Genomic DNA, 26,237 nt, shown 5'->3' on the forward strand with positions numbered 1-26,237 from the left:
GGATTCTCAAACAAAACGCTATGCCCTGAAGAATTCATTTTCACAACATATGATTTATATGTAGCTATGATTCCACAGGTACAAAAGAAATAACAAAATACTATGAATAAAAATGAAATTGTATGCTTCAAGTCAAGAATCATAATTGATACTGTTTGTTCTTCAACTAAGGGGTACCTTTCTAACAGTTGTAAAGTATACTTTATTCTTTATTAAGTACACTTTCACACTTCTATAAAGTCACAGCAAGTACAAGGATCAAATGGGTCAGATGAGCTGCTGCAAGCAATGATTACTGAAATAACTCCTTTTACCTGTGTTGTCCCACATGGGTACAAATTTGGAATCATTTCATAAAAATCATTTGCACACAAAACACGTATGAGGAATTGAGCTATTTTAATTCTAAAATGCCCTCTCCTGTACAGTTAACGTGCTATTTATTACAAGACTTCCAGACCGCTCAGAATTTTCCATGTAAGGTCACAACACTCATCTTTACTCAAGGTACGATGAAAACTACAATGGCAGTTTCAGAGGGCACCTTGTGAAAATATTCTGTGAATGACATGCATACCAATCAAGAAAGGCAGGGTTTAAAGCCATGTCACAATTTAACGCTACTGACATTTTTAGTATTTTAACCACTATTGTTGATTGCACTTTCTAAAATGGCAAAAATATCTTTAAAGTTTTACCAAAGCAAAAAGACATAGAATACATTGCACACAGTCCTGTGTAGCCTGAAGACTGTGAAAGCTTTCTATAACCTGAAAGTAGACAGCCTAACATAAAAATATCTGCAGTGATATAATACGTAATTGATATGGCAAAAAGACACAAAATGACTTAACAGAGGGAAAAAAATTGGCTAACATAAACCTTTTGAATGAGAAATTTGTGTATTTTTTTCTCTACCTTAGGACTTTAAATCTCTTTAAATAATATTTTCTTTCTAAAAAATCAGAGCATTTCACAGAAAAGAATAAGCAAAAATGGGGAAAAAGAGGAGTACTTTTTGCATTCTCCCTCTTTAAAATCTTTCAACGGTACCTTGGCACCAGAGCCTGGAATCTAAGTGGTTTTATACTGCTTCCGCTCACATTTAGAGAGTGGGTCTTTACATGGCAGCTCTTAAACTCTGTGAAGGCTCTATCTGCCACAAGCATGTTCCTTTGTAGATCCTCTTTAACCTTGCTTCAAACCAAGCAGGGCTGAGTGGACAGACTATCTGTGCCAGCAGAGTACATCCCCTCCAGGCTATGGAGCTCAACCACAGACTGTTAAGGCTCATCATCCCTCTGGTGTCAGCAGAAAGCTGACAACGAATCCTACCCTACCCGACACTACACAATCCTGTCCTGCTCTGTTCTGTTTGAAAATCTAACCGACGAATTATGAGCGCTGACAGTTGATAAGATTTTGGCAAGGAAAAGGAGCTGTGATATGGAAGTCAGGTTCGGAGAATGACATAATTGCAAGGTTCATTCTGGTTTTGTCCTTGTATGCTTTCACTGTTCTGACTGCTGCTAGCTTTGCGCACTTCCCAGCTTTTCACCCTGAATAAGCTCACACGCTCTTATCTTAAAGCAAAACAAACCCCCCACACATTAATGCTCATATTAAGCAGTCTGAACATAGCTGAATGGAATCAAGTCACAACACCTAAAAGAGTGTTGAAAAAAAATCAGGCCGACTTCTCTTAATGCTGACAGAAAATGAAGCAGTCTATGCGATTTTTACATCTAAGGTAAACACAGAGCTTTAATTGTTCAAATGTAACGACCACTTTCTGTGTCAAAGGAACTTTTACAGAAAAAAAGTATTTTTGAGATGTTCAGAAATTATGGTTCACTAATATTGAAGAATACAAATATTCCCATCTTCAGTACAGTTACAATGGTGACTAGTGAATAAGTTAAAAAGCTAAATTCTCAATCATTTCCTTATAACTACTCGATCAAAAAGCAACAGAACTAGTGTATGTTGGTTTTCAGTTAATACATTTTTTACAGTATCGTAACCTCAATTTTGCACAGTACCCTAAATATATTCTGGTGTGACTCATACAGATGTATGCTGCCAAACATAATCTATAACTGTTGACAGGTGGAAGTATATTGCATAAGTTTCATTTTGTAAGGAAACAAGACTAATGGATATCAAATACTAAGCCCATTCTCTTCCTATTATTTATCCAACAACCAGATAAACCAGAAATCTTACACAATATAGGACATATGCAAAGATTCTACAACAGGATAATAAATTAAGGCTGTCCATGGAAGACATTTTATTCAAATTCCTACATTTTCTGTGCTTGTCTTTGTACTTACAAACCATGTATGTCAATGTTTGTTCATTTTTTTAATATCACATATAAAAACACGTATGTACAGGAAAAAACATAGCAAAAGAAATTTGAATATGGATATGAAAATATGAAATAGGGTAAATCATTGCGCATCTACTTGGTTCTTCAAAACAAACCTTGAAAGAGGACAAAATTTCAAAGTGAAGGAATCACAAAACTTTAAAACGGATGTTTCAACAAACCGAAATTCATCACATAGAACATCACAACTTTGACCTTTTTTTTTTTTTTTTTTTTTTTTTCCCAGTTGGCATGGCCTGTTGATGATTATCATGCCTATTTATAATTTTAGACACATCCTTTCACTGACTGCTCTAAACATGCCACGAAGAACAATGATGATATCCTCCTTATTTATTAAGGAAGCTTTCCAGTTTGTGACACACATTGAATCCCAATACAGATAGCTATCCTTTCTCTACTTGTTAGCATATAAATAAATAAATAGGATCCATATGCGTATTTATGCAGACAAACATTAGACAAAACTGAGCCATCAGAAATGAAAAAAAACAACCATGGGTAGATGACTTCTAAAGCCAAGCGGAATAGCCAATTAAATAGAGGCCACGAAAGAACCACGACAGCTGTGTGTTTGGCAGAAATTCCATTTGTCGTGGAATATACAAAACAACATCTTTACTTAAGAGTCTGATGGAAAAACTCAACTTCCCAAAAAGATCAAAATCTCCCTCTGCTGGGAAGAGGGAACCTGCAACTACTACAATAATAGTTTCAAATTTCAAGATTGAAAAGAACTATGATTGCAATGCCTTATTAGTCTAATAATTATAGATGAGCCTGAAGTTTGGTCCCAGAAAATGTTGTCTCTTGCTTTCATCAACTATTTAAAATGACATTAATCAAAAGACAGTTAAAAACAGAGGAAAAGCACACAAATGAAAATCAGTTATTAAAATGAACAAATAAAATGAGAAGAAGAACTGCTAAGATGATAGAAACATAATGAACACAGAAATCTGAATCCTTATTATATGAAACTTTCATACATATGTGACTTTTTCTGTCTCTTGAAGAGGAAAAAATATCTGCCTTATTACTGTTGACTCATCTGCCACTCTATTTAACCATTTTTAATACAGCCTTAGTTTATACTTGCTGCTTTATCTGGAGTAAGTAGCTTTCCTTTTAATAATGTTAGATGCACAGAACAGTAGGGAAGATTTTCCATAGAAGCACATGACTACAACTTTCATGTATGAGATTCACATACAGTGACTGTCAATTTCAAAAAGTGAACTATAAATAACTAGAAGAGGGGTTTTGTTTGTTTCTTTTTCCTTTGGACAAAATGATATGAGAACACCCTTAATCATATTCAAACCTTAATGACGTGATTAGATCTAAAGAATATCTTTTGAGACCATCACCATGCTAAACATACATATATTGGAACAGGCTGCCCAGGGAGGTCACGGAGTCAACACCCTTGGAAGTGTTCAAGAAACGCGCAGATGTTGCAGAGTGACATGGTCTGAAGTGGTCACAGGCATGGGTTGATGGTTGGATTAGATGATTTTATTGGTCTTTCCAACCTTTATGATTCTACGATACATTCTATGATTCTGTGAAAATCTGGAAAACTTATTTCAACAGTGACAGTCATGAATGAACATTTCGTTTATGGGTATATATGGTTGCTACTTTGCTTCTTTTTTGAGGATTTTTTTTGTTGTTGGAGAAAGCATGGAAGAGAGATGAGAAAGAATCCTAAATTTAAACTCTGTTATAATAAGTCAGTGCTGCTTTCAACTTACATTTTGATGTAACTTGCTTGCCCTGGTGCCCATCCACCTGTCAAGTGAGGGGTGGGAACAGAATGACTCAATTGTTTGGAGATTCACTGGATCTGAATGAAGACTGGAAGGCACATATCATTAGTATTTGTTGGGACCTTTATATTTGGAGGCCAGCAGGACTCTGACACTTGTCACAACTCCACATTTACTTCAGGAAAATAAGGATTTCCCTTTTTGCTTTTAAGAACATAAGTGGTTAGATTTAAAATAATCTTTCGCAGTAACTTGAAGCTAGGTTTCCTGTGACATACTGAGGAATTCTGTTTGTGTCAGAGATTTTGCCTACAAACCTCACTGCACCATCTTTGACCAGTGACCTCCTGGTCTGCCTTGAGGGGCTGCCTAGCAGCGAGCTGGGGCCTGAAGGCAGCTCTCCCTTTGTTGAGTGTGCAATAATGTCCAACAGAGACAATCCTGAAATTTAACATTCTGCTTGCTTCACACTCACTTGTAGTTACACCCTCCTTAATGTACATTTTTTTCTAGGAATATTCCTGTATACGTTGACAAAAACAGAACACATAAAAGGGGAATGGATAGGAGGGGATGGAGAAGAATAAGGAAAGGGAGAGGGAGAGAGAAAAAAAAGTTGTAATCAAACTGAAAACCGGAAACACAAAATACAAACCTATCTTGGAAATAGACAATTTTGTAGGACACACAAAAAATCATTTCTATCTTTGATTTCCTTATTGCAGGACCAAAATTTCAAATTTCTTTCATACATACTTAAGCTTGACCCTAAGACAGAACATGTAATACTCTAAGAAGTGCCCTCATGAGTGACTGTCAATGCAAACATCCACTAGACTTTATACGCAGAAAACAAATGAGCTCTGTCTCTGTATCTGAAACTCTGTTCCTTTTTCAGGTAGAAAAAATAAATTATAGGAACATAGATCCTCTTCTTCCCAGGGGTCACATATTGGCCTTTTATACATGATAATCCTTCAAAATAGCCTACATTTCTTCCCCTCAAGATGTGTTTGGAGTTGTACTGGATTGTTTTCACCTTGCTATCCAATAGCTTCCAGAGTACATTTAAGTAAATATGAAAGAAGACAGTAAATTGCAAAACTCCAAATTACCACCAGTTCTATCAGCTCTAAAATCCCACTCTGACATACTGTCTCCAAGGATCTAACTTTACAATGCTTCCTGCACTTGTTGGAAAAAGAGCATAGTATCTATGAAATGTGTGTGAACAACTGGTTTCCCTCATATGCTTTAAAGTAGTCTACAATGTCAAGCTGGCCCTCTGCCTAATGCTTTCATGAAAGATAACAACAAAATGCTTATATCAGACTTCCTCTCAGATTTGTTTGACTTTTTCACATACTATATGCTCTCACTCTGAAAAATCTTCCCATTTTCCCTTTTCCTAAAGGAAAATGAAGCATATTTCAGCAAACCACTGGAACTTAGTTATTTTTTTAGCTAAAAGAAGGTATTTCTCTATGAATTGGCGTATTGAGCTAATTAGCTGCTGTTTTTTGGAAATACAAGTAATTTTTTCACATATGTGGATAAAAATTAGAGGAATATTTATTTTATCTTCTAGATTTCTGTTCATCTGCTTTAATAATGTTACTTTTAGCCTACCCTGAAAATGTAAGATAAATCAGATACTGATGAGCAAAGATCAAGAATTATCTTTTACTTAAACTCAAACTCTCATGGCAAGCTGCTGACTTATGAAAAAAGTAGAAAAAACCAAAAATTCTGCTGTTAATATTTACATTAACTTCGATAAACTGGAGATGTCACAGAAATGCAAGATTCATTTTGGAGAAGAATAAAGAAATAATAATCTCTTTTTGACTATTAGACTTGGCAGTACCAATATCTTCTATTCATATGCAGGACAAATACACCATAAAAATTTAAGTAACACATGGATAAGTCACTTGAAAGATGTTATCACATGACATATTTTGCAGCAAGATTTTCTAAATATTAATATTAAAAGGTAAATAAACTTCTAAGTATTTTATCCATATGAAAATTCTAACTGTCTGAAAAACTGGCTTAACTGATTTTACTTCTGGATAAAAGAATCCAGAAATTAAGAGAATACATTAGCATGTTTCACAGAATCATAGAAGCACAGAATGGCTTGGGTTAGAAGTTACCACAAAGCCCATACTGCCCCAACCCCTGCCATGGGCAGGGCTGCCCCCCACCAGCTCAGGCTGCCCATGGCCCCATCCAACCTGGCCTTGAGCACCTCCACAGATGGGTCACCACAGCTTCTCTGGGCAGCTGTGCCAGCGCCTCACTGCGCTCTAAGTAAAAAATTTCCTTCTAACATTAATCTACATATCCCATCTTTTAGTTTAAAACCATTCCCACTGTCCTTTCACTGTCAGACTGTGTAAAAAGTTGGTCCCTCTCCTGCTTTTAACTTCTATTCAAGTACTGGAAGGCCACAATGAGGTCTCCCCAGAGCCTTCTACAAGCTGAACAAGACCACTTCCCTTACCTTTTCTTCCTAAAAGAGGCGCTCCGGCCTCTGACCACTTTTGTGGCCCTCCTCTGGATCCATTCCACATTCCTTCTCTCCTGTAGCCTCAGACTCGGACACAATACTCCAGATGGAGCCAAATGAGGGCTGAGCAGAGAGGGACAGTCCCCTTCCACTCCCTGTTGACCATCTCTCTTCTCATGCAGCCCAGGATATTGTTGATGTTCTAGGCTGCAAAAGCACACTCTTGGCCCATGGTCAGCTTTTCATTGTCCATGACCCTCAAGTCCTTCTTCACAGAGCTGCTTTCAATGAGTCTGTACACATATGGGATTGCTCTGAGTGCAACAACTTGCATTTGGCCTTGCTTTTTTCACTTTTTTTTTTATAGGAATAGCCTTGCTGAAACTGCTTTTCCAATACTGACCTCTTTCCTCTTTCATTCCTTTGGTGACTGTTTAGTGCCCAGGGAGAAAACAACCACATAGAAGAAAAATAAATTAAATGCAGCATAAAGAAAGCAGTCACAGGAGACCTACCTGTAGCACTTTCCACCTTGTGTTCAGGTCCTCCAGACAGCTGAGAGTGTATGGGGAGAGCTGAATATCAGGGGGAGCGAACCGGTGAGCCAGCTCATTGACTTGATGCACTTTCTCTTTAAGGGGCACCATTTCTGCTCGATAAACCTGTACAAATTAAATACCATAAAAAAAGATAAGTGATAACTTCCAAAATGATGGGGTCTGCTACCAGCTGATTAACAAGGCGAAGGAGTTCCCTGTCAAGCTGAAAGGAAGGCATGTACCGACCTTCAGAGAGATAACAGTCATCTAATATACTTGCTATGAGCTCTAGGTCTAAAGAGTAGGGTCCAGCATTTCAGGAATTGGTAGCAATGTGGAGCCTTCACTATAATTTCTGGCTAGTTAAATTAAATCCCTAAGCAGAACACCCACTGGGCTGTGCACTGTAGGGCATGCTTCTCTCTGTCTCATTGTTTACATGTGCACAGCATGTGTTCCTCAGGATGGACAAATGCTGTTTAACATATGAAAGCAGAGGAAAAACACTTCTCAATTTGAGTGAATAAAAAAAGAAAAGAGATGCTAAAACCCTTGCAGACTTTTCTTCATTTATGATCTTATCTCGAGTATCTCATGCATTATGAAGAGAGCAACTCTTATCTAACATTACCAACACCCAATTATATATAAATATAAAACACTGTCAGAATAAATGGAAAGCACCTGCTGCAGAAATCAGTTTTGGCAATGCAATATATTGTAAGGCAGTTCCTGCATTAAGCCTTGTTCTCTTGCTATTAATTTCTATGGCCAAAGGATCACACTTCATTGTTCAGGCAAATCACATAAGCTTAAGCCTAAAAACTGCTTGTATTTAAGCATGTACTGAAGTATCTGGCAGATTTCAGACCAGTTATTTCAATCTGAAATGTTGATTTGCAAATACTAATATCACCTAAGGTTGACACAAATGATTATGTAAATCAACCATTATATCCAAATTGAGGTGAAACAGAAGATCTGTCACAATTAGTCAACATCTTTTAGTGACTACACCTTACTTTACAAAGAGGGAATGTTTAGGAACAGAGGTAAGACATAAGAAAACAAAAAGAAATCACAGAAATCACAGAAATATATGGAAAAAATGAAAACCTGTCCCCTCCCCTATTTGAGAAGTTATTTCCTTTTTAATTACTTTTTATTTTTTCTGCTGTATACCGATTTTTGCAGTGATATGCTAATTTTTCGACATAAAAAAATGAAAAAGCTTTTTCGTCATCTTTAAAATTTACATTATGCATTCTATTGCTATTCTGCCTGAATTTTTACTAGCACTTTCATTGGTTATACAAATCAAAATGTAAGAAACAACAAGTGAATGTTAGACAATGCAAATAATCTTACCATTTAAAACTGAAGACAGAAAAGAAAAAATCCATACAAAGATTCAGCATGTGATATTGTCTGATTAAAAAAATCAACGACTGTAGCAATACACTAAACAAACCTTCCTGTGGACAAACAGTTCACCAGCCAACATACACGATTCTCAAGCTTGGTTTTTATTTCTGCGTTAGAGACTGAAATTTACTAGGAATTCTTTTTAGAAAAAGAAAGAAATAGTAATCATTTTTGTATCTCGTATAGTACTTTTCAGCTATAGAGGCAGTAATTTGGAATTTCTAGTTGATTCTGATTTTCATCAATATGATTGAAATGCTTTACCGTAATATTTATATTTTTAATATTTGGTTTGCACAGTGTAGGACTGATTAACTTTTCTATTATTTTTTTCCTTCTATACAAAGAAAACGAAACCCACCACAGGTTTATAGCAGAAAATAATTGCAGAACTATAGAGTTGGCAATTTAAAAACAAATATACATGGTGAGTCATGTTCCACTATCACAAGGAGAGACCTATTCGAACCTATTTTGAATTAAATAGCTCAGGGTGCAAATGAATTCTCAGTGTGAACAGCAAAAGGAAAAACAGCCCCAAATTATTTTCATTATGACTGTCCTTATGCAAGGAAGAATTTCAATGGTATGAGATGCTGTAGGTGGTAGATTGGATTTTAAATGATCCATACTGTTCTGTTAGAAAATATTTTAAAATGTTTTGGAAAATCAGCAAGAACTGTAGAAGATATAGCACAGATACCAGCCAAATACCACAAGTCTAGAACCTAACATTGGCCATAATCAGTCAGTAGACAAGGTCAGCTCACTCAGTCCTATCTCTGAGAGCACCTGGGGGCTGCTCTGAAAGTAATGCCTCCCACGATGCCAGAGGCAGATGTTGATGGTGTGTCAGTAGAGGTTGAACCTTCCCACCAATATTCCATTACATTTTCTTGCCATGTGACAGATGGCAGCAGAGGGAGTCTGACACATTGTCATTTGCCACAGAAGTGCACATGAAGCAAAGGTATGTTATTCAATTCCTCCATGGAAGAAATCTCAGCCATTGACAATCATTGTCATTTGCTGAACATTTATGGATACCAAACACTGGATGTGAGCACAATGGATGTGAGCACAGTGAGGTGGTGGCTGGGGCATTTCAGCAATGGTGACAGTGGGTCACCTCCATTGGTCCAGATTTTTACAAGCACAGCATGCAGGCTCTTGTTCATTAATGGTGAAAAGGCATAGCTCCTGGTGGCTATTATGTTGAAAAACAATGTTTTGTAGCTGTGATTTTGCTTTATAGTTATTGTGCTCTTTGTACCTGCTATAATTTACATGGAAATAAATGGGAGGCATTACTTTTGGAGCAACCTTTACATATTTACTCGGGGAAGAAGGATTGGCAAGAGAAAGCATAAGCTTCTCTGCTCCTTGTTCTGCTCAATTTATGCTCAAAGATACTGGAGCCAGAAGTTCTATTTGTTTGTCAATCAGATCTTGATGGATTTCTCTTACATCATCTATTTGATTTTTGAACATAAAATATAAGCATCCAAAATAGTCTATAAGCTCAAACTTTAGGTTGAAGAACCACCTTCTGCTTTTTTGTAACCTATTACTTAAGATTTTTCTTCACTCACTATTTAGTCCCCTTATACTCAGCAGCAAACTAAAACAGGCGTTGAACGAAACGCAAGCTTTTGCGATCAGACAGCATGAATCACATTCTAAATTGCAGTGACTAAGCTGAGATTTTCATAAACTATACTGGGAGACCAGACTGCTAGCTCATACATAGACGCCTACCTGGCAGATGCAAAACAACACAAGACATATCACTTTCCTGATCTATTTATTCTGGTTTTGTGCAGGAGGTTTCCATACTTTTGGTTCACTATGCTTTTTTTAAGTGGTGGACTGGATCACTGCCTACAATCTACAGAGTCTTATATCATAGTATAATGATATTTTCTGCTTTACCAAGAATTTCTAGCATTTGATTTGGCATTCTGAACAGTGCTGGGTATTGAAGCGATGCTTTCAGAGAACCAGGGCTTACAATTTCAAGATCTCTCTCATGAGTGCTAAAAGGAATGTTTAAAAGAACTAAATGAGAACTCATTACTGTGCATATAAAGTTGGGATTCCTTTCCTTCACGCATTGCTTGACATTTATCAACACTGATTTTCACTGCAGCCACTTTACTGCCAGTCAATACTTAGGAGTTTTCTATAGCTGTTTGCGAACCATCCTTACCTAAAGGACTTTAAGTAGGTTTGTATCATCAACAAGATGTGTCACTGCATTATCCATTCTCTTTACAGCTCCTTTACATGCATACTGGACAGAGTAATCCTTCCTGAGCACAAACTCTTTCATCAGGCAAATGAACTGCTCACCTATGACTTTTATTTTCCACCTTTAACAGGAAATAAGTAACCAACATCAAGATTTTCACCCTTATCCCACAGAACCTAGATTCTTTGATGACATTTTAAAAACCTTTTGGAATCCTGAAAGGCCAACACCCCTTTGTTGATATGCTCTCTGTTTCCTTCTCAGCACACCTACTTTTATGAAAGCTATGTTGTCTCTTCTACAATATGCTTTTTCCCAGATGCCCTGGTCTGCAGGCCTATAGACCTGACTAGATGCATTATTTAGAAACTTTTATCAAATTTTCTACTTTCCATTCCTCAAAATAAAATTGTTTTAAGCAAGAAAATACTATTAGTAATTACAGTTATTTCACTCTTTTATTTCTTTAGTACTCTTGACCAGATAGGTATCTGGTTCTGGTGATGTGGCCATCTCAAACTTAACATTTGTTCTATGGATGCTTTTTCTTCAAATATCTTTCTTTATATATTCTTTATATATTCTGTTAGCCCTCCTATCTTTCTAGGCCTTCTACATGTTCATTTAGAAGGCATGGATTTGTTTTCAGCTTCCATTGCAGCGTCTCCACGCTGCCTTCAAGTTTTACTCTTTTTAATCTCTTTTAAGCTTGTTTCATCTGCATGTAGTTCCTATTCTGAAAACTGAAAATCACTGTGGTAGATGGTTGATCGTTTTCATTTTGCTTTGTTTTAGTCCTACAGACATGCTGATTATTAGTTCATAACAATCCTTATTATGAAAGCAATTTGTTTGCTATGTTTGCTCCCAATTTGTGGCCACCTTGAGAATTTACTCCATGAAGAAGCAATTTTTGACACTTAAAAGGGGAGTCTACAAAGCATGCCCTATCATGGCATTTATTACAATTACTTTTCTTGCAATCTCTTACCAGTTATTATCTCTGTTTCTGGGGCTGGAATTTCAAATCCCAAATGATTTTAGGTGATTTGTTGATACAATCAATTCACCTAAGTGATTTGATTGCTAACTTTCTTAAAAACAGCATTATGCCATTTATAGCAGATATCTACTCTTTCTTATCTTTGTAATTTGTAACTTGGAGGTTACAGAGTTTCCTATTTACTTGTTTCCATTCGCGTTCTGATCACTGCACATTGTATTTCTGTTTCAAACCAAATTTTTTCATTCTCCCATCTTAGCTCTTTCTCTCTGGTGTTTTTAACCCCAGATGATTTCAATGAGTGACATGCTTTCCATGCTTATGTATCTCTTGAAGCCTTTTACAGACCTTTTTAGAACTTAAGAGCCAGCAGATTGGTTTCTTACTTATTTGAGATTATGCAGAGTAGCCCCTTTTCCTCATTACTTGCAGGTAATTTTTTGTGCACATTGCATTGCTTATGCTGTGAATATCCTGTTGAAAAGTAAAAGACACTAGACAGCACACTTTCTAGGACAGCAACTCTACAAAGATTTGGTGATTTGCTGAAATATAATTTTGTTTTATTTTAAACGTCCTTCCTTCCATACTTGCCATACATGTCATACCGTCCTTTTGTGAGATTTTTGTTTGTTTGTTTCCCATTCTATTTCCATTTTAGTGGTCCCTAACATACAGAAAAGCACCAACTTCCTCTTCAGAAGCTGCTGAATGTTCAGAAGGGAGCTAAAGATAGAAAAGTCTACATCTTTACACTTAAAGATCACATCAATTGGAGATGTCTTTTGTCAGGACCATGTAAAATATATGTTTTTGTTTAGAATTCATAAATTGGTTCCTTGAAACTATGAAAGGAAATTCATGCATCATTTGAGTAGCAGAGGAAATATACAGTGAACGAGCTCATTTCAATCACAATAGAAATATCATATTCTTTGCTAGCATCAGGGAGTTCCCATCACAGAAATCAAAACTGAAAATTCAGAAAGGAATATTGATTATACAGTGCACGTTTTCAATTTTTTTAACCTCTTTCTCCTTCAGCCACATGTGCAACAGCTGATAACAAGCCAAACACAGAAGTCATGAATCCAACCAAAATTAAATCAGGAGCCTGTAACTTCTGGCCCCCTGGAGTTAAGGGAATAGTGTGACTAATTTCCTCTGTGCCACTTGGAAAATACACCCCGAAGAGGAAGGTTATTCCCAGAACAAGACTCATTCCTCACACAAATAGAAAAACTGAAGTAAAATGTAAGCTGGATTTCATTTATTTTTTGCTACTATAAATTGGTAATGCTTCATTAATTTTTTTTTCTCTTACTGAACTGTTTCCTACTGATCTCAACGGCTATCATATAAGCTTGAATGTGGTCCAGAAAAGAGAACCTCAATGCCTTGTCAGAACAGACTGCAACTAAGCTGCTGTATTGCAAGCAAGAAATCATCCTTGCTCAACATTCACCATATCTATACAAGGAACAAAACAGCATGTACAAACTAACTCATATTCTCAATAGCATTTAGTTTAGCTGCATTTGTTTTAAAAATTATACTCAGTAAACAGAGACCATCTAATAATTACTTACTTGCAATCATTATACAGTCGTTCAATAATCGCAGAATTGAAACAAGTAATTGAGATTTTCAACTATGATTTTCAAATCTAGCCACTATTCTTACAGTTTCCTACTTATCTGAAATATTTATGGGAATAGATTTACTTTTTTTTTTGTTACTTTTGCCTATTGAAGGGCCTTAACAACACTTCAACTTATGTTTAGGAAAATCTCTGTGAGACATGTACACATTTATGCAGGTTTGCTCTGAGCACAACAGGGGAAGTCAGAAACAATCCTGAGGACAGTTCCTCCTGGTACATGCAAGACTTAAGAAGACAATATACCCTTTCACTGAGTTTCTCTATGAGTTCACTCATACAGAAGTGTGTCCCATTAGCACTAGTCTGTGCTAATCCTCAGTTTTCATAACCAGGAGAGAAGATGGAGAAGGTTATCTGGCAATGTGCTGAACATATGGGATGTCTTAGGGAGAGAAGTTCTCAGGTGTCAAATACACGTGTGGTCTATGGGGGTTTTACACCAGCTGCAGCTAAATCAGAGCAGCATAGTGAGGTGCAGTCCTCTTATACCTCACCCACAGCAGGTTCCAGCACTGACATTTTTCTCCCTTAGCTCAATTACGGTTCAAGCAAAGAAATATCCATGTAGCAGAATACATTTTCTGGCTTGTATTTAAAGCATTTAAAGGTGGAACAACTCTCACATCATACCTGTGACAGTTGAACAGTTTTGTGTTTGTTTTTTTTTTTTTAATTTAAAAATGAATCAGCTTCCTTTCTGATAGGTTTAGAGTATACTGATTCAAATTTTAATGAAACCTGAGATTGTCAGCTGCTGGTCCAATTTGCTGCACTTAGCTTCCTTTTAAATTCACATTGTATTTTTATTTGATTCTAGCACTCCTGGGGACCCACACTGTTGAAACAAAATGGATTTTGGCTGATTTGATTTTCCATATATTGTTGTTATAAACCGAGAAGTGACCAAGCAAAAACACACCAGAGAAAAATATAAATGCTTTTCAGGGATAAAAACAGTTGAAATAAAACACAGAAGGGGAGAAAGAAAATCAAATGCCCTTTAGTAAGAATATGAAAATTTGAATATAATAAATAAATAACAAATATTGTATATTGATTTTCTAAATTTTTTAAATGAAAAAGCCAGAGGAGATTCAGAATAATATCAAGAAAGATCTCTTTACTGTGAGAGTGAAAAGGAAAACACTGGAAAAAGCTTCCTGGCAAAGTGGTTGGTGCTCTGTTTGTCAGTGCTCAGAAAGCATCTGGTCAAAGCCCTCAATAGTATACTTTAGTTTAGCCCCAAAGTGGTCACACAGTTGGACTTGTTGATCTTTCTCAACTGTAGAGAATCCACTTTAGCAGGGAGTTGGTCTTGATGATCACCAGAGGTCCCTTCCTACCCCTACAGTTCTGTGATTCTATGATCTTTGAAGGTCACTTCCAGCTGTATTTTTCAGCTAGTTTATTATATGATCAGTATATTTAATTTAATAAAAAGAAATATATATGTATAGATCTATCATGAAACACATGTCCCTTTGTAATGATCAGGGCAATTATAAACTCTTATCTTTTAATCAACAGCTGACATGCAGTTTTGCAACTCTGGATCAGAGACAATCTGTGGTTAGGACTAGTCATTTATTCTGAAACATTGTTTTCCACCATGGAGAGTGAAAGTAAATAAGCAAGTTTAGCTAATAATTTGTGCTGTTAAAACTATAGCCATGACATGGCAAAGTGTCTGTTAACAGTTCTGCTCCATTTTTTCACATAATCGAAGCCAGTCATGCTGTAACTCTGTGACCAAGAAGCCAATATGGCAATCATGAGATGGAGTGCCTAGGAAATGTGAGAAGCCTGAAGCATTTCCAAGTGTAATCTGAAAGTCTAAGACACACTGCATGGAGAACACTGAAAAAATGTAGGAATTTTTACGAAGGATTTTTTTCCTACAGTATGATTTCTTTCAGCATCGTTAACACTAAAATCCCTTGAAAAGCTGTATATGCTCAGGTCCGTGAGGTTCAGTCAAACACACTTTTAAACTATTAATAACACTTTATCAGCCTTTACTAGTTTACTGGCAAACAGTGTATGAGTATATTAAACATAAACAAACATAGAGGGTTGAATAACCCATGTTCCTTACCTAAAGCTCTTTCAGGCAACAGAGGCTCACAAGAGTTATCTTTGCCCTGACAAAACAGCTACTACAAAGTAAATCCCTATTGTGCTGTAAGGCAGCATGCTATTTTAAAGGTAAATATAGTACTTAAGAGACAGAAAAAAAAGAAAAAGAAAAAAGAGAAAGCAGCTTATAACAGGTTACAACAGTTGTATCATGATTTTACAAACCACCTCCAGCTTCTAGACATCAGTAGGCAGGCCTTGTACTGCAAAGCTCAGGAAGAAAAACGTGGCTTTCTGGCACGGCCATAGAATAGCCAGTTTAGACACTACTAAGACACAGACTGTATTCTTACACACAACTAACATTAAAACAATTCACATGAGAAGCTTCAAATCCTCTTCCCCTCTTCTCTAATAAAAAGTATATATAGACTACTTTTAGTAAGGAGCACAAAGCGTTTCACACAGCTTATTGCCAAACCATGTTATTAGAACTCCATTCAATCTTTAACCTCCATAAGAGTGCAGATCAGACAGAATGAAGTGCTTTGGTGAAAGCTATATTTTCCATTTCTTGAATTAATGTTGTAACTTGGTGAAAGTCCAAGTCAAAATGTTGAAGTGGAAATTCCTGGAATTCTTTATTCTAATGAGAACATCTTCAATAGTACCTCAGAAGGGAATTAAATTCTAAAGCTAGATTTTAGTAGAGTGTAAGCTAGAATAATTTACTTTTTAGGCTAATGTAGGAAGAAAGAATGCTTAAATAAAATGCTAAGAAAGACAAAGAAAGAAAAGAAATCGTTCCAAGAGTTTAAAGCAGCAGCTTCCTGAACATTCAGGCTGAAACCCTTTTGGATGGGAGGCTGCATTGCCACATCTGCAGGGAGAACAGTGGCTCCAGCTGAAGCTGATGAAAATTGTCATTCTTAATCCTCCAGACAATTTAACTGTACTAAAATAAAACAATTTGCAGGTAAAAGCCTAAGAGAATAAAAATAATTTGAGCTGCATTGCTGTCTGGACAAATTAGTTTCACTGATTCAATTGCCATATTTGTAAATTGGGGATAATACTACTTCTATTACAGTCCCAGAAAGAAGCTGAGAAGATTAACTCACACTAGCTGGAACATGAGAAGCACTGTAGGAGCACTAAGTAGCAATTATCAGGGCTTATTATGGGTTAACCTTGGTTGAAAAAATGAAATAAAATTCTATTAGGCTTTAAATACATAAACATTAAAATGAGAAAATTACAGTGCTGCATGTCACTGATAAACATTCCAGGCAATCTAACATTCATTGTATTCTCTACTTCAAGCAGTGCCTAAATTTCTACTGTGTACCAGTGTATGAGCTTGATAAATTGATTTTATTCTGCTCATTGATTTACCAATGTAATAGTAAAATTATCATTACAGAATCTGGATACTTGGTAGGTACAACACCTTAGTACATCCTTATCGTCCACAGTTGTGATGGGAATAGGATAACTAATGCTTTCAAGCAAAGATTTCCACCAAGTGAACATTGCTCTGTTTAGAAACATTGCTGCAGACCTCTTCAGGGAAAAAAAAATAATCCTCCTCACAGAGAGCAGACAGCATTAAATTGCACTTCTAGCATTCCTTACTCCTGTATTTTCCTCACGTTTCTCACAGAGCTTGGCTCTGGTTATATTCATTCGAGAATGTTCTTTTCTCTACTTGGAAATGTGTCCACAGCAGATGAAATGTGGTTGATCAGTAGGACACAGGAGTTCTGTTACACTTGCTGCTTGAAGATACCTTTGCTCCCTTTACCCACCCACTTCCCTGAGCCACACTGAGTTAGGGAAGCCTAAATAAAATGGTCCTTCAGTAGAAAGAAAATAATGTTACTGATATTGTAACTTTTTCCCCCCTCTTTGGTCAGTGTTTACATTTCCAAGCTATAGGGAAAAAAAAAGCCAACAAAAACAAAAACAAAAAAACAAAAAAAGGCTTTGGAATAGAATCACAGAGCATATCCAATTTAATGTCAAGTCCAGAAATGTTAATACTTGATTATCAGATCAGTGGCTGTATGTGCCGTGCTTATATGGCAAATGGGATAAAATAAAACGCTCTGATAAACGCAAGAGGTCCTGCGTATGTTATCTGTGCCACTTCGGGTTTGGAACATCAGTGCTTAATTCTACTTCTAAAAGATCAAGTCCCATTCTTATTCTGATAAACTGATAAAGAGCAATCTCTTAAAAATGTTCTGGTCTGACCTCGATTCTGAACTTGAGAGGCATAAAAAGGCAGACAGGTCTTTATACATGTATTAGTCACTTCTCTCAGCAGGCTATCAGGAATCGAGATCAGAGATTACCAACACTTAAAAAGTCAAATTCTGCCTGCAGATGTGGACGTTGAGCTCCCAGTGAAATCAGTAGGGAGAGTTCATGCAAGGCAAAATTTGAGACTAAACGAAAACTGTTGTGCTAATAATAGCTTGTTCTACCAAAGTAGGCTGCAGGTAGAAAAAGATTTCTGTTTTTTTACCAGTGGCCTTTTTGCTTCTTTACAGCTCAGGATCTTTTCTACAGTTAACATCAAGGAAAAAGTTTACATTATTTAGCCCAAGGGCCCTAAGTCAAAGAGAAGTTGTTTCTATTAACAACTTCACTGACTGATGCACTTATGCACATTAATTTTGGAGTGTGTATTTTATCCAAAATATTATTTACTTTGATCTAATAATACTTCCCTCTCACATAAGAAAATTCATATTTTCCATACAAAAAGCTACATATTAAGATACCTATTACAAGCTAACGCAAGAAAAAGCCATTCAAAAAATAAGATACTTGTCATTAGGATACAACACATGGAAATATCAGTAAGATTGAAGTTAATTCTGCAACAGATTAGGCAAGGTATGTACAGTGATAATCTGGAGAACTTTGGAAGATGGTTTTCAACTGTTGCATACACACACCATTATGCAGATACACAGACATACTCACAAGCACCAGTATAGATGTTTGATCTGAAGATGCAAGAAAAATCTGTGTGGATGCTAAAAAGATTCGAATTATGTAAAGGCTTTTGTACTGTAGGGAATATTACAGCTCCCCTTTTATCAACCAACAGATACAAGCATTTCTCACAAATGCTCACAAAATGACGATGCAAAAATACGATTAAAAAAGGATAGGAAATGCTTCATTTGAAATGCATCATACCATTGTCTTTAAGCTTCTCTGTAAATCTGCTTCTTTTCATTCTCCTTTCAGCTGAACATCAGTCTCTTATCTTTCACAATTACCAGCAGACTTGATTTCAAAGAGTTCTTCCTGAATAGTTTTTGTTTTCAACTCTAGCTAGACTGCATAAGATGCAAATGTACGCATGTGAAGAGTGAAACTGCTCAAGTGAAATCTGCTGCAGCTGGAGCCCAGGCGCTGGTTCCTTCCTAACACATTCCTTAGCTCCAAGGCACTGTAGCTTACACTCGTCATTCTCAAAAAATGTAATTAAATAATATTCATTTTTTGTTTGTTTCTTTATAGCAAAGCAACATCAATGTTCTTGTATCTTTAATGATGCTGCTGTTTCTTGGTATGTATAGTCAAGCATAGTCTTAATTTTATAAGGCTATTCTAAGATTTCAATTCTCTGCCGACCCATCATTTTCATGCCTATCTTATGTAAGAAAAAAGAAAAAAAGGAAAGAAAAAGAGAAAGAAAGGATATTGTATTGGGATACTGCTCATTAACATAAGTAGAGCAATATGGTAAAAATTATATAATTTAGTTTCCATAAAACATTCAGTATAATTAAAGTAGCAGCACCTAAATCAGAAGAGATCAGAAAAGGATAGCTTTTTATTGCAAAAGGAGTCTGCAGAAGGAGTGATGGTTTGCTTTACCCATTCAAAATGAATTTATTTATTCATTGTCTTATTTATTGCTATAGCAAACTCTCCAATCTTTTGCAACTGAATTCAAAGCAACAAAATAAGACAGATGAGACATTTATATTTAACTTGTACCAGTTACAAAAACATGACTTTTATATATTAAATAACCATTTGTGATTACATTTCTTTTCATGTGAGAAAATAAATTCACAAGCTGTTAAGACTAAAAGACTACAGAACACAGTCGATTAACTTCCACCACCTACAAACTGAGAACTATAGCAGAACTAACATAAACTGCTACAACTACCTGATGAAATACTCCACAGCTTTTAACACAAACTCATATTTGAAACAAACCTTAGGAAACTAAATTTGCCTCCAATAGCATCAACCAAACAAACCTGGTAAAGTCTCTGTTGTGTAAAGCTGTGCTTCAAAAAGATAAAACTTCATATCAGGCTGTACAGACAATTAGGCGATGTGATTAAGTGAAGAGTCTTCAGTGTTTTACAACATCCTGAAAGTTCATTCTATTTTAAATAAAATGAACAAACATCAAGTTCATCATAGCAAGCACAGTAAAGTTTAAAATACACAAAAATATTCCTCAATAAAAATAGTTACATCTATAGGATGTCAAAGTTTTCCAATGAGTTTAAATCAAATATAAGTAAGATTTAAGTTTATTTTAAAATAGTTTATTATATTCTGATATATACTACTGATGTTCTATTTTATATTACCCTTAAAATATTTTTTTCATAGAAGCATAGAATCACAAGGTTGGAAATGACCTGCAAGATCATCTAGTCCAACTGTCCTCCCATTACCCTTGCTATTACAAGCTACTAAACCACATCTTGTAGCTCCTCATCCAGGCACCTCTTGAACACTGACAGGGATGGCGACTCCACCTCCTCCCTGGGCAGCCATTCCAGTGCCTGACCACTCTCTGAGAGAAGAAGTTCTTCCTCATGTCTAATCTAAACCTCCTCTGGTACAACTTGTGGCCATTTTGATATTTCATGAAATTTGTTTTTGTTTATTTTACAGTTAAAACTATGAAGTCTTCTAAAATGCCATAGGATCTCTCCTCTTTTAAAAGGAACTTACTTAGAAAAATCTCTAATCTACAAATATTTTACAATTACAAAATTTGTTTGTAGAGAGGATCGCTACTCCGTCCAGGGACAATTTAGGGGAGCTATGGAATGCTGCAAATGAATTAGGAAATGGCTACTTTGTATGAACTATTCCTTAAAAATCACAGAATCCAGCACAAAACTTATTAAGAGACTTAGTAAAGCAAGTAGAACAATGTAATTTCAATTGATGATAGACTTTGGTGTCAGGCAGCTGGAGTTCAAATTAAACTGAAAAAAGTATATGCATTTCAAAGTAGTCTAAATAGACATCAGAAATAATCACTGCATGGTTCTATCATAGAATGAAAACATGAGTAGCATCTGTAACAGTTATTACTTCAGTTGTAGCCTGAAGGAAACCTTAACACTTTCATCTCCTTCAGGGCATTGTATTTTCCTATTTAGCTGTTAGCCGAAGGATGCTGTAATCTTCTAGATAGACAAACAAATCAATAATACTTAACCAAATCTCAGACCATATCCTAATACTTTCAGTAGGGAATATTCTGTTATTTTGACATTTTTAAGAATAATGGGGAGTCTATCTATAGTGGGGAGTAATACTTTAGTAGTCAAAATATATTCTGGCCTGTGACTATTGAAATTCTGGAAACAGTATTTAAGGGCTTACTTAAGACTTACTTTGCTGGCTGCAAACTCTACTCAACAGAGATTTTCCCTTCAAATGTCTATAACAGCAATGACAACAGTGGTGCACATTAAAAAAAAAAAAGTGAAGAAATGTAGGAAGCTGTCTGGGTGATGTAAAAGTTGTCACATGAAACAAAACTGAGTTTGTGAAAAATATCAGACAAGTTAAGGGGAAAAAAAAAGTTAAAAAAAAAAAAAAAGTAGAATATCACATCTAGCATTAAAGTAGGGAAATGATTACAAATATCTCAAAGTGTGCAGCATGTATAATAACATATTTTTACTTTAGGGGCTGGATTGCATGATCTCTACCAGGTGACTTAGTTTTATGTTGGCATAAAATTAACAGGAACATAGGCATCACTTTACAATCTGACCAAAATTTAATGGATCTAGGGCTGCTATTAATATCTAGCAAGAGTCCACTTCCTCAAAATCCCTCTTTTTGGCAAAGCAGCATCTGAACTGTACCAGAATGAAGTACAGAACAATACAAGATGATTTATTTTTCCTGCTTAATGAAGAACTGTCTATGATCATTCAAGGTCCGCTAGTTCAGGTCGCTGCTTCACTATGAGAGTGGTTATAAGAAAGAGGTATCTTAACCTTGTGAAATCTGTTTCTTTTCTTTCTGTGGCCACACAGGAACACAACTAAAATTTAGCTAATTATTTTTGGGGGTTATTTTACTTTTGATGGCATTTGGAGAAGAGATGCCTAGGGACAAATGGACTGAGAGCACAAAGAAAGTCATTTTGGAGTAGATGATGAGCAGATCAACGGAGACTGTTCAGTTTGTAATTAGAAAGAAGTTTTAGGCTGACATTTTCCAGTGAATATTAGTCAGAAGCAACAACTGGTAATTATGCTGAAGAAAGCCTAAAATAAACAGCATGTGCATTTCAGAAAAGAATAGCTACTTATACAGTGCTCATGTGAATTTCTCATGGTTTTTTGTTTCACAATTTTGTAGAAAAATAGCAAAAATTGTGGCATGGATTGTGAGAAAGAATGATTAAAAGGAATACTTACAAACTCTATGGATACACTTACGTTAAATATATTATAATTCATAATGTATATGCAAAGTTCCTAGTGTTTCTGTGAAGGTGCTATGTCCATAGCTGTAGAAGTGAAACCACAACAACTACAACCAGTTCTTAAGGAGCAAGATTCAGACTTGCATGAAAACTGCTCACAAGAAAATAAAAGGCCTACAGCACTAAATTCTGCTCTGCTTTTTACCATTAACAATTTCCATATTGAATCACGGCACCCTCTTCATTTGACAATAAAGGAGAACAAATCGGTCTCTAGTAGAACGGAGTTACTGAAAATAGGGCTACGCAATTCAGCTCCTAATTGGTGGGTGTGCTTTTTGAACCATGCTTCTGCCTGGAACAAGAGGAGCTACATCTTGTTTACATCCAAGTGGTTGAAAGAAATTCAGAGTCCAAAGGCTATGCTGTTCACTTATTACGTATGACAGGAAACTGACCTGGATATGTTCCGTGCTGTCAGTGATGAAGCAGATAACACTAAGACATGAGAAAGCACTTTGCATTGTGCTCTCAAGCATGTTGGAGGAGCTGAACTACTTTTAGCAAGAGACAAATTGCAACACTAAAATTATATTGACTTCTTAGTCACAAAATTCTGGGCACAGCATCCCAAAAGAGTAGCTTTGAGTTTTCAGAAAATTTTTCGGAGTCTGAAAGTATTAAAATCCAAAATGTCATCAAGGTTCCCTTAAAAATCAACAGCATTCACTGCTGCTGGTATTTCTCATCAGCTGACTACAGACTATAAGTCAGTGAGAAGGTATTGGTATGGCAGGTAATTACTGTTGCGCACTAATAATAGCATAACCGCTATCAAGCTTTTGTTTGTTATGAGAGGAAAGGAGCATCTTTTGGGGAGAGAGGAAAAGTGGCCCTGCTGCCATTGGAAATGGGAAGGGTACTGAATGGATGAGACAGGTATAATTGCATGCATCAGAACTTGGAAAAGCTTAATATAAAATCTGTGCTGTGGTCTGATGTGAAATTAAGTGTTACAGGCATACTGCAGAAAATGAGCTATTTATTGTGAGAAGAAAGCACGTGTTGAATTTGTAGCAGAAATAAGCAAAATCAAAAAAAACCCCATGAGCTACAATCAAAATGAGCAGCCAATGGATATTAGGGTACAATTAACGGATTAATTTGGGCTTGAACTGAATTTGAGGTGTCCAAATGACAATTTAAATTTAGTGGACAGGAAGATATACTTGGAAGAGTGAGAGAAAGAACGTGTGTTATTAAGAAAGTTGTTTTTCAGTCCACAGATCAGCTATCTGTGAGAAAAAAAAAAAGGAGACTAACAGAGGACAGAGAAGTACAGAGCTATGAATTTATTTTGATTATTGTGTGGAAGTATCAAACTATTGATATCCTGTCCTCAGAACTAGATCCAAATACCAGTTGTTACATTAATAGAGACCCAGGATCTGTGATAATAAGGCAGTAATACTGATCAAGGACTAGTTATTCTGTGTGAGTTTGACATCACACCATGACCTTAATAGCTACAGCAACTAAGACTAAAAAGAGCAGTGACAAATGGCACTAGGGGAACTTATTCCCTAGGAAGCTATTTATCAGTTTAGGATTACGAAGGCTTCTGTGATCTCCATCATGAGAACGATTCTCAAGAAATGCAATCACAATAGCCGATGTGACCAATATTCAGATTTGCTCAGAAGATATTTGGGGTGTTTAGATGTATAGCAGGTAACAGGTATTTTACCTTGCACTGTAATATCATCAGTCATTGTCTTTAAAAAACACATCATAAAAAAAACAGCAAAGATGAGAAATGTAATATATATTAGTTTGATAATGTTTGACTGATAAGATTTACAATGAGAAATCTTTTTTGTTTAAAAATAGCTTTAACAGATCATGTAAACTCTGTTTTCTTCAGCAAACTCAGCTTTTTAACCCAAACTTTTGCAAAGCAAAAGTGTTTAAACATTACAAAAATCAATTACTAAGAAGAAAGCAAGCATCAAGATAAAAACAGCAGTAATCAGGTGTGTGTTAATCCAGCTTCCCATGTGCAGGCCAAATAGGAAATATCAAAGGCAACTACAATCTCCTGCAGATTTGAGGCAGCCTTCCCAGTGATCCTCACAAATAATAAAGCACATTTTAGAACTGTACATTAGAAATTATACAATAGTTTTTAACTTATTTTCCATTCTTAAACAAGTATGCTACTTTGGAAGACTAGTGGAGTTTTGGAGTCAAGGGCTGGGTATGTAGTCAGAAAAAACAAGCTAAGATGGAATCAATTTAGTGCTGTGCAGTTTGGAGCTTACTTTCCTCTCCTTCCACTTGTCCCTGTACCAGCAATCTCTCTTGTTCCTTCAGTCTTCACTGAAATACCTCTACTTTAGACTAGGAGCTCATTTCTGTAGCACAGCCAAAACAGACGCTGTTGCTCATCTGACTGTTGCTTTGACTCACTTCTACAGACTATTTTCATGAATGTTTCCATATAGCTTCCCTAATCTTACTAAGACTTTCAGGCATCAGACTAACAATTCTTTCAGTAATTTGATTTTCCTCTCAGAATAACAATTCTTCTTGCAAATAACTATGAATGTAATGCTGTTATTGAAATTTTGACTTCTTGTGTAGCTATTAATGTCTTATGGAGAATCCACTACATTTTGTAGAAAGGTATTGAGATAGTAATAATGGTAATATCTAAACTTATCAAGACAGGGCATAAATCAGAAATGAATTTAATTAACAAATAAGTCAATATAAAAATAGTCTGAAATCAGTGCAAAAAATACAGAAAAAAATGTCATTCTTGCTGTGGATACTGTCACAGGTAATGCATACTCTTTAACTAAACCTTCTCTTCCAGGTTTTGAAAAAATAAAAGCCACAAATTAAGGCTATGGCTGTGAGTATATTTAAATACTTGTACACCTTACTTAGATGCACTAAGAATGTGAAAAACCAAGATCAAAGTTTCTATTGCCTAGTTAGCTTGCATGTAGCAAATACAAACTAGAAAATTTTAAATAATTTAAATACTCTGTTTTAGAGTTGCATAATTTATTACTGCTGATAATGACTTTTCAAAAACAGATTTCACTCTAAGAAAAGAAAGGATGTCATAAATATGAACAACTGATGCAAAACATGTATTTGTTAATTTGAAAGGACAGTTTTTAAATGGCAGGCACAATTGTAGCCTTCTTGATGGTTTTTCCTAACACAAACATACTTACATTGCCAAGTGAGTATATGCATCTATCTTCAGGATCTGTTTTGGAATTATTATTATTATATTATTACATTAGAGTAATGAATGTATTCAAGACAGCACTTTGGGGAGCAATAACTGTAGCAGTCACAGAGTTAATGTCATTCAACTGTTGCCCTGCTATGTTCCTGCATTACCTAAATAGTACTAATTATCATTTAGAAGCTGTTGAAAGTGCAGTACCATTTGAGTACTCTCCGTCATATATATGATATGAAAAAGTATAGCTTGCAAGGATATGAATATTCTGTTTTTTCATTTACTGTTTGCCTGATGTTGTTATGGATTTACAATAGCCCACAAAAAAAATATTTTAAGTAAATATGGTACAAATGAGATGAAAACAGAATGTAGATGGTAACATCTGATTTTAAATCTTCAAGCAGAAGTTTTTGTTTCTGCCTAATACTAACATCTCAGAGCAAACCATGAGGTGTCTGCTCAAGATTTTCATAAGTTTTAGGAGTCCTATTTTATGATGGCTGTTATTGAAATTCTATTCTGTCCTCCAGGACTGAACTGTAGTAGGATTCTGCACTGTAATTACAAAGTTGAAGCTTTATGGTCGCAGCTTTAGAATTAAGT

General features: G+C 35.8%; 1 protein-coding gene across 19 annotated transcripts in view; it reads right to left on the bottom strand.

Moving 5' to 3' along the window:
* The window catches only part of DMD (dystrophin), a 1,043,395-nt gene that overhangs the window by 153,033 nt on the left and 864,125 nt on the right, over positions 1 to 26,237 (bottom strand). For all 19 annotated transcript variants that reach the window (XM_052674157.1, XM_052674152.1, XM_052674148.1 and 16 more), the window contains one exon: positions 7,198 to 7,344. In XM_052674157.1, the coding sequence (XP_052530117.1) occupies positions 7,198 to 7,344 (147 nt within the window). The remainder of the gene's footprint in view (positions 1 to 7,197; positions 7,345 to 26,237) is intronic.

The sequence above is a fragment of the Tympanuchus pallidicinctus genome, unplaced genomic scaffold (assembly GCF_026119805.1).
Source record: "Tympanuchus pallidicinctus isolate F22 unplaced genomic scaffold, pur_lepc_1.0 scaffold14, whole genome shotgun sequence".
NCBI classification, from domain to species: domain Eukaryota; kingdom Metazoa; phylum Chordata; class Aves; order Galliformes; family Phasianidae; genus Tympanuchus; species Tympanuchus pallidicinctus.